This window comes from Rhyacophila brunnea, unplaced genomic scaffold (assembly GCF_057557595.1).
Source record: "Rhyacophila brunnea isolate RB1 unplaced genomic scaffold, BYU_Rbru_1.0 scaffold_5, whole genome shotgun sequence".
NCBI lineage: Eukaryota > Metazoa > Arthropoda > Insecta > Trichoptera > Rhyacophilidae > Rhyacophila > Rhyacophila brunnea.
In genome coordinates, this window is record NW_028233170.1 from 28,537,611 (window position 1) to 28,547,173 (window position 9,563).

A 9,563-nucleotide genomic window follows, 5' to 3' on the forward strand; every position below is an offset into this window, starting at 1 on the left:
TGACGCTCGATTAAGACTGGTTGTGGTGCGGGACGGGTTGGTGCGGGACGGGTTGGTGCGGGACGGGTTGGTGCGGGACGGGTTGGTACGGAGGCGTCTATGTTTGTGTTGTATCACAGAAGATAATAGATACCTACATCCTACACCTACCGTTTATTCAATTGAAATTTTTAAAAATTTAAAAATTGTTGGTATGTATCAAGAGATTGCTTCCTGATAAATATACCTAGGTACCCATACCTTTCAGCACTTCGAGAAATATGTATCTATCTACAAAACTGTCATACATACGGGTACATTGTATCTGCACCTATCTTCTGAACCAGTGTGTCGTATATAAGATCTGATTTTGTTTATAATATCGACACTTAGGTACCTAGTACCTAAGTACATAATACATATCCACCGCAAGCTACCGCAGTCTGCGATATGTTACACCTTTTGTTTAACTAATAAAAACCTATACCATACTATATAATTAATATACCTACGTTTCTAATTGAAAGATAGCTCCAGACAATGTGTCTATAGTCGGAACTAGTTGGCCATTGCTTTATAAAATAATACAAGATAATGTGTATGAATTGTAGCTAGGTACTTACCTATTGTTACATAATATGGTACCGTGCTGTCTACTCACTGTTTTAACTATCGACATCTGGATTCGGCATATTTATCTTTATTTATATGTTCATTTGCTGATAATGTTTACAGCCGTTGCGACTTGACCCAATATAACCCGTACAAACCAAACGGACAGACCAGGGAACTCAGAAATAATGGGAACTGAAATACATAACGGGTAAGGCGATGGTATCTAAGTAGAGGAAATGTGAATTATTGCTACGCAACGGTTTTAAATAAGAAGAATCCACGAAAAAAGAAATGAATCAATACTGAGAATAATAGATTGGCCATCCCACCCACTTCACTGGACGTATACAGAGATTAATGTTAGGGTGCAGAAGCTATTGAGTCGACAAGGCGCAGGCGGTGGATTTAGCCCCTCGAGATCATCCCCAGCCACTTGCCGCCACTGGCGTATAATTGATACCAACACCGATACACCAAGTGGCCACCTAATAAATTTGTTTTCTTTTTGTATTACATTCAATAACAACGGGATCATTTCGATGGGGTGTTTTTACGACTAGTTATTATACACTTCGGTGCAATTTGGGGGGATGAAAGGGATTTGATATAGATTGCTAATAATTCAATTAAAGATAAATTAATAGTTAGTTTATCGATTTAAATATTTAATATCACAGAGCTACCGAGCCTCGTGAACGTTTGGTATTAAAAGACTTCATAAGCCATTTTGTCCTCTTTGCAACACGAATAACACACGCATTTTATTATTTGCGATTTTTCATCTAAATATTGTCTAATAGCAATATTTGCACACGTCCTGCAGAACTCCAGAATCTTCCTTATACGTGAATAATTACGATGTAATTCCATACCTATAAATAAGTCATTTAAAGATTCATCTCTTAATCTCATACTGAATCATTTCAGGATTGTCAGTTTCACTCGTCATAGACGAATATCGCTTTAGTATGGATGATATTTTAAGTTAAAACTACACGTGTTCGGTATCTTCTGGGCATGAAAATATTTTTTATGGATTTATCTAGTAGTAATGTTCAACTTTTATTGTTCGGGAAATGTCTTGTGAAAATAGTAAATAGATCCACCGTGCAGCGCTCGAAATGGAAAAATTTACGAACCTGAGTGCTCGACAGTTTTCTGAAGATTTTTACATAGTAAAGTTATCAAAGCTTATGTGTTTTTTTTTCATAAAAATAAGTGTGTTAGATTTTCTATTATATGGCCTATCCAGCTCAGACGGTCAAATTATTTATTCCACGATACGGAGCGATAATTTTACCGATTTCACGAACAGGAACGGCGCTCCGGTGCGTTCCGGTCCATTTCGAGCCCTGCCACCGTGCAATCTGTTTGCACATTAATTTTTAGGTATATATTGAGACTCCAGAAGGTTTTCTTTAACACCTTTGATTAAAAACTTATAGCGTCGATTTGTATTATGTACCTACAAGCATCATTAATAATATGTACCTATATTAAATAATTACAAGATAAAAAGAACTTTTTATATGCCACGTTTTTAAATTTTCTGTTCAATAATATAAACTTGACAATTCTATGTAATAATAATTTAGGACAAATAAGGCAATTGTCAACAAATCATTTTTTTGCTATCTTGCAACAAACGAACAAATATAAAATACTGAAATGTCATTTTGATTTCCATAGTAACGCACGTATATAATAATAATTTAGTTGCTAGGACCACCCCCTTAGCAACTAATATTAGTGGATTGGCTTACGGATTTCTTCCGAAATAACTTATCATACAAAATAGAATTAACTGAAAATGAATTCAATTCTACTTAAAGATGTCTAAAAGTATTAAAAGAATGCATTGACATCGTGTTATGATAATTATATTCTAAAAGTTTCAAATGTCTAGAGCTAGCCGGGAAGTTAGTTAAAAATCGATTGCAAGATTTGTACTGGATAAACAACCACCGGACAAACAAGAATACGAGCTAAGAAAAACGTGGTAATAAAATAGCCTGATGTTCACTAATAGCAGGTAGATATCATAATAAATGGAAACATATTATTTATTGACCTACATGCATGTGATAAAAAGACACTTACCTTCCAGTCTTCGTGATGATCATCTCTGTACCCAGGTCGTGGAACTTATCCCATAAGTCTTTGGTTTCTAGTCTACACTCAGCCTGCAATAACTCTTCACAATTGCAGCGCTGCGTCGGGGCAGTCCGGGGATTTGGAGGAGAGGGGGTCTCTCGTTCACCAATATCTAATAATAAAATACCACAATTCACATTGTATTACTTTACCATTTTAAATTATTCTTGTCATTTATTTATCTAAATCAGTGATTCCCAACCAGATTCTGAAAGAATTTGTAAAAGTGCGACTTGCCACCTTTTTGTAATGCAGGTATATAAGTATAATTAATTTTGTGGTCCCTGGAGGTATAAATAACTACAGCGGAATCCAAATGAATGAGAACTGGCTTACTCTACTGGGTGTGGTATAACAGGCTAAATATCTCAAAAAACAGGAAACACGTCGTGTTAAAGAATATCCTACTTTCTATAGTAGTTAATAATATGCATTTTAGTTTGTCACCCCTTACCTTTGTCGATTGTTCCGAACGGTAGACGCGGTTTTTTTACTTAGATTTTATAGAGTCAGCCCGTAAAATTACACTGCTTCAAAACTTTGGTCCATGTGCGATGGCTTTTACATTTATATTTATTAATCTGTTCTATTCCCTGGTTATGTGTATACCTCCTACATGTTTTTTTTAATTATCAAAGATTTTCTCATTATAACAATAAGGCATTCTAGCTAAGATATTCGCGTGATTCATATAATTGACAAACCCTATTTTTTTAAATGCATACGGTCACATTATTAACATCTCGTTTAATAATATATTGTCAGCTATGTTATTGTAAGGGTTCCCGTGTGTTTACATAATATTTTAAGGTTTGGTCCAACCAAAAAGTTTGGGTATCACTTATCAACCGTCTGTAAAAATTATAACTAAAAAACCACCTACCCGAACATGGTGTCCGCGACCGGGATGATCTTGGGGAACGGGGGGAACGAGGTGAACGAGGCGAGCGAGGTGACCGAGGTTGTGCAGGTCCTCCCTCGCCATCTGAGCACCTTTCTACATCCACGTCGGCATCTTCCTCAGCGATACCACTGGATGAAGCTGGAGAGCTCTGTCGAGACCCAGAACCTGTTGATAAAATGAATAAGTTAGAATCGACAATCAGAAGGCTTAATTTGGTAACAAACATAGTCTATTTTAGTTTGGATTACCTCTTCTACCCTTAGTCACACACAATCAGTATCCATTATAATATGTATTTACCTAGGACATGTCTATTTTATGTACCTAACAGTAAACAGGGTTACGATGGAAGTTGTGCCTGCGATTATAAAAGCTGTAGTGAATACGTCAGACCACTCAACCTGCGTAGTTCAAAAGGACGGAAGTAAAAATTGTGGGAATATGGATACTTATATCTAGTAATTAGCTGGATTCTAGAGAGGGTGGGAGGATTTTTAGTTATGATGACGTACCTATCTACTGTGATGTATTGATTAAATTTAAAATCCTCACATACAAATTTTCAATGTCAGAGTGAATACGTTGACAGAATATTAAAAAAAAACATTAATGCAATTGTTCTTACAATAGATAGGTACCTACTCGTATCGAAACGTAGGCAGAGTTAATTTTTCAATCACATTCATTTGTATTTTCCTATCTGCGTGTTTAAGAAAGACAGGCTGGTCCAGATGTGCAAGGCCTTTCATATTTTCTCACCTTGGCTCTCTCTCTTGGTGCAAGGTTCGAATCCAAACAAATTGCCTATATGTAGATAGGTACCAACCTAGTGAAAAAAAATTAAATATACGATTTATATTTTATGGAAACGCTTCACCTTTTCTCTCCATGCCGTGGTTTAACGGTGTCCGATTTGAATATTTACTGAATCAGGTAATATACCTCCCTATGTAGTCGTAAATTAAGTACTAATTCGCCCTAGTTTCTAAGAGTAGGGATATATTGGTAGGTACACTAATTTTATTTTATGTTATGAAAAATTACAGCAAAATGTTGCTCAAAGTCCGTGCAACAAATTCTCAAATTAGTAATCCCACAACGAAATCTCGTTTTATCAAACCTTAATCCCAACCTGTCTAACCCCCTTCTGTCGTCGTAGGCAGCCGCTTGGGTTGAGGGGTGGTTACCTGCCATTCGCCAATGCTTTCACTTCAGACTTAAGGCTTAGCAAGTAGCCCCATTCCACCGCCTTCAAAACGGAGGCTTAACAACAGCCAAAGGCCTGTCTTCGAAATTAACAACGAAAGGCTTATGTTTTCACTGTGAAATATGAAATGGGACAAGATATACTTAGGCGAGAAGCAAGCCGTATTAATTAAACACCTTGTCAAGAAATTTTCGCGAGAAAGGGTGGGAAATTCGATAGGTACTAGGAATAAAAATACATCCTGCAGTCCGCCAACCACAGAACAGATTATTTTTGTGTTCCCTACTGCCAACTGACTTTCTTATATTGCCTACCTTACTTTATAACGTAGGTGGATGACCATTTATAATTATTTTATTACGTAGATACCTATAATCATAATGCATGATTATTCTGTAATAGGTACTACTTTCCATATCCTCTTTAAACATTACGGTGGATAGTACTGCTACTATCCAATAAGAAGATTTAGGCACAAGCCTGTGACACAAGGCACAAACAAGCAAGAGCTTGTTAGTTTATAATGGAAGTGCGGTTAAAAATGGGAGGAGCTTGTTAGTTCACAGTTTTAACACGTATCCAAGAAGATCTTGTTCGAGTGTAGGTACCTAGTATTATTATGCTCTCCAATAAATTCAATCACTTGGTTACTTCAACTCATCCGAGCTCACTATCTGCTAGATTTACATTGCAACTGTGGCGATGACTCCATACTAAGCGAAAGTCTTCCTTCTTAAGAAATATAAATATTCAAAGGACATTTCAAATGTACCTACCTAAATTAAAACTAACAGACTCACCCGTCTCTAAGTAGGTACCTATTGAATTTATGATTCATCTAATATACACATAGATATACTTATACTGTATTTCAAGTCTATCGAATCCTCTACTAACATACCTAAACAAATGCATGCTTATAACAATTTAACATATTGTCTTTTTAAATGAAATAAGTAAGTAGGTAGCTACCTACCCTGTTTATATTTTATAAAAAAAAGTAAAATATAATAAGATGTATTTTATATTCTGTACCTAAATAATTGTATCAGTAAAATACTGAAGATAAAAAAAATCCAATTCAAAACCAGTTAATAAATCTGTCCTAGGACTATTAATTTGTACCTGGCTACCTACAATAGTCTATCTTCCGGCAACATGCACACTTTGCCAGTTCACCACTGCTTGGCACACTGCTCAAAAACCTGAGGTAAATAGGTACCTGCCTTAAAATACATATTTTTTACTTTCTACTAGGTACCTACTTCTTATAAAGACGCTTAGGTAATAACTATTTTTTGTATTGTCTTCTCTACCTGTAATCGATACAATAGGACTGGTGCAAGTTACATTCCAGTCACCCAGTATCATAATATCCATCTTTCGCATATCACGCGTCTCTAGCAATAATAATAAATTCATAAATACCTATGTCAGCGTATTTATTTACGCGACAGGTAAGCCTGAAATCCTCCAAGGCATCGGCCGGGGTGAGGAAGGAGAGTCTGCTCATCCCTCGCAAGGAGGCGGTGGCTGCGAGGAGACGACGGATCTGGTAATATGAGGCGGGACTTATCTCGGATTAGCAGCACAAATTCAACACTGACACGTTGAATAATTAACGTGGCTGGCTTCCCAGGATCGATCGATTGTAACGGGTTTACGCGAAAACTCATTTGTTTTCTCTCTGCCAATGTGTTTTAGTTCGATAGACCGAATCTGACGATTGAACTAAACAAATTACTTGCCTTATTTGCTGCTTTCCAATTTATTGTAGGTTGGTAGATGTTTATAAGATATAAGTATATTTACGAATGAAATCTTAATGGATAAGTACCTACCATAATATTATCTACTAATAAAATTATTAGGTACCTAATGACAATCATATTAGGTATTAAACCCAGCATGTACCTACCTATACAAAACAAAGTTTATACCTACAGGTATTTGGGGTCATGTTTTGGGGTTTGTAATATCTAAGCATATTATTCTATTCCGAATGAATCATGACTTAGGTACCTACTTGTTCAATTAGGTAAATATGTAGTGAGTAGGTAGGTACCTATAGTTTGTTAAAAAAACTACGTTAAATTAAAATGTGTTTTATTATGCAATATAATTTATAATTTTATAGCAATAAGAGTAATAATAGAAAAACCTACCTATTTTTAAATAGAAACCTAATGTTGGGTAGGTACTGTTGTAGTAGTTACATATCCTACTTAGCTACCTACTTACACTTCGAAAACCTGTGTATGTATTTGTTAAACCGCCGTTGATTAATACCTACTAAGGGATGCACCTAGGTAGTATATTATGTGTTAAATGTTTTTTAAGTTTATTGGATCAACGCGATTTATTGTTGAATTGTTTAATCGTAGTACCTTTCTACCTATTACGAACGTAGTTTAGCTACCTACTTAATTATTTTTCTTTTTAGATTAAAAAAAATGGGAAATATTTTTTTAGGTATTTTAGGTACTTAAGTAAGTAGATATCTAATCCAGTTTCCGTAAAGTAGGTTAGGTAGATTGTAAGGACTTTTTAATTTTAATAAATAAAAAAGGTAGGTAGGTAGGTACCTACTTCCCGTCTGCCAGCAATAATATGTAGAAACCTTTGATTGTAAGGGCATACCAAATATAGGAAGGTATCTACATAAGTAGGTACCTATCTATATAAAGCGATTTAGGATATTAATCCCTTTTACCTACGTTTTGTAAAAGTATTTTATGAGTAAATTCCTACATATAATAATTGCATGGCTGATATCTTCATCACTCCCACATGTAGGTAATAATACCGAGTAGGTACCTAATACCTACGTACCTAATTACACACTATATACATATTATTATTAACCTTCAATTTAAATTTAGGTAGGTATCTACTGTCAGCTGGTCTAGCAAAAATAATCTAGCTTACAATGCAATCAATAATTATTGAAGGCACCTAGGTACAACCTACAATATTGTTATAATTGAGCCATTTTGGTATAATTCAATTTTACAAATGATAATTTAAAATATAGGTAGGTATATAGGTACTTAAGTATAAGGTAAATTCATTCAAATAAAAGGTTATTATGTTTAATGAAATAGACGGAATCAAAATAATTATTGGTAGGGAGTTAAGTACCTACCCACCATCCAACATTTTGAGAATGGTTAGCGACATCATCAAAATATAGGTCCCGCAGAAGAATTTTGCGATACAATAGGTAGGTATGTACCTACCTACCTAAGACAGTGGTGAAGGATGGAGGTAGGTTGTTAAGATCCGACTTAAATTCTATTAAACTCTGCCTAACCAGACCAAAATAGACAAAACATATTCTTCTATTTATAAAATATCTATAATTAGGTCCTACTTACTTACTTATGTAGATACCTACTACTTATTCTTTAATTGAATAATTTTAGATATTTTATACTTAGATAATATTATAAAGTGCCACGCACACGATGGGGTGATAGTGTTGCAAAGAATGCCAACCAGCTGCTAAAGGTCGGGAACTGGAAAGGACGTGCGGAGGACCGTTCCGGCTGGAGGACAGCGGTGGAGGAGGCCAGGGCTCGAGTTGAGCTGTAGCGCCATCGAAGAAGAAGAAGAATATTATAAAGTAATTAGATAGGTACCTACCTATAGAAGAATATTTTTATCTAATATCTATTATGGTTTGCTTCAGGCAGTACCTACAGGTAGGTACCTAATTAAAATTTAAAAAAAACTAACCAATAGGTAGATAGGTAGGTACTATCTGCAATTCGTTTTATTATTTCCTTGAAAACAAATAGGTACCTAAGTAGGTATGACTGAAAAAGTTTAATGTGCACTATTTAGGTAGGTAGATAGGAGTAGGTACCTATATCAAATATCCACAGTCTACCTCTACCCTTTGCCTATACCTAACCTATTTTTAGTAGATATGTAGGTAATAGATAGGTACCTAGGAAGGTAAGTAGCTATCACAGATTTGAGAACATTTTTAGTGATCAGAAATTTAGGTATTAGGTATAATATATACCTACTTACCTACCTATATCAAAACTAAAATAGACATTTAATTTAGTGCGTACCTGCCTATCTCTGAAAACATTCAACTTAGGTACTTCTTCGTTGATGTACCTACCAAAATAGGTACCTACCTATCTATAATATATAAGTAGGTAGGTACCTACCTAAATACCTACCTACTTACCCAATTAAAATAAGATAAGGTACCTACCCGTTATGTTATAGGTCAAAAACCATTTGACCAACCGAATTGGTTGAAAAGGTAGGTAGGTACGTAGGTAGGAGTAGGTACTTACCTAGCAGTGGGTATCTACAACTTGATGGATAATAATATAAAGTAATTCTATAAGAGAGGCAAATCACATACCTAAATTATCATGAGTAGGCGAGTCCATTGGCCTGCGTACAGCGAGCGGAGCAAATCGACCCGCCGTTGGTGCAGCACCCCTCGACATGATGGCAGCGATGGAGAAATCCGTGGCCCTGGCCTTTACGGCCGCAGGTCCCATCCCTCCCTCATCGTGCATCGTCCCCAGGAGCATCTTCCTCGCCCGGATGGACTCGATCACCGAAAGTCACAACTGGATTGACCGGATCCCCGAAGACATCACAGCTGATACGAGAAACTGTGCCTTAAAACGGATGGGTAGGTACTCCAGACAACACAAACTAAAATAAGTATTC

General features: G+C 35.9%; 1 protein-coding gene across 1 annotated transcript in view; it reads right to left on the reverse strand.

The window, feature by feature from the left end:
* Positions 1-9,334, reverse strand: part of LOC147066252 (T-box protein H15-like) — a 155,060-nt gene extending 145,726 nt beyond the window's left edge. The window contains exons 1-3 of the mRNA XM_085955742.1: positions 9,247-9,334; positions 3,632-3,817; positions 2,695-2,860 (exon numbers count right to left, since the gene is read on the reverse strand). Of these exons, the coding sequence (XP_085811868.1) occupies positions 2,695-2,860; positions 3,632-3,817; positions 9,247-9,334 (440 nt within the window). The remainder of the gene's footprint in view (positions 1-2,694; positions 2,861-3,631; positions 3,818-9,246) is intronic.
* Positions 9,335-9,563: the final 229 nt, after the last annotated feature.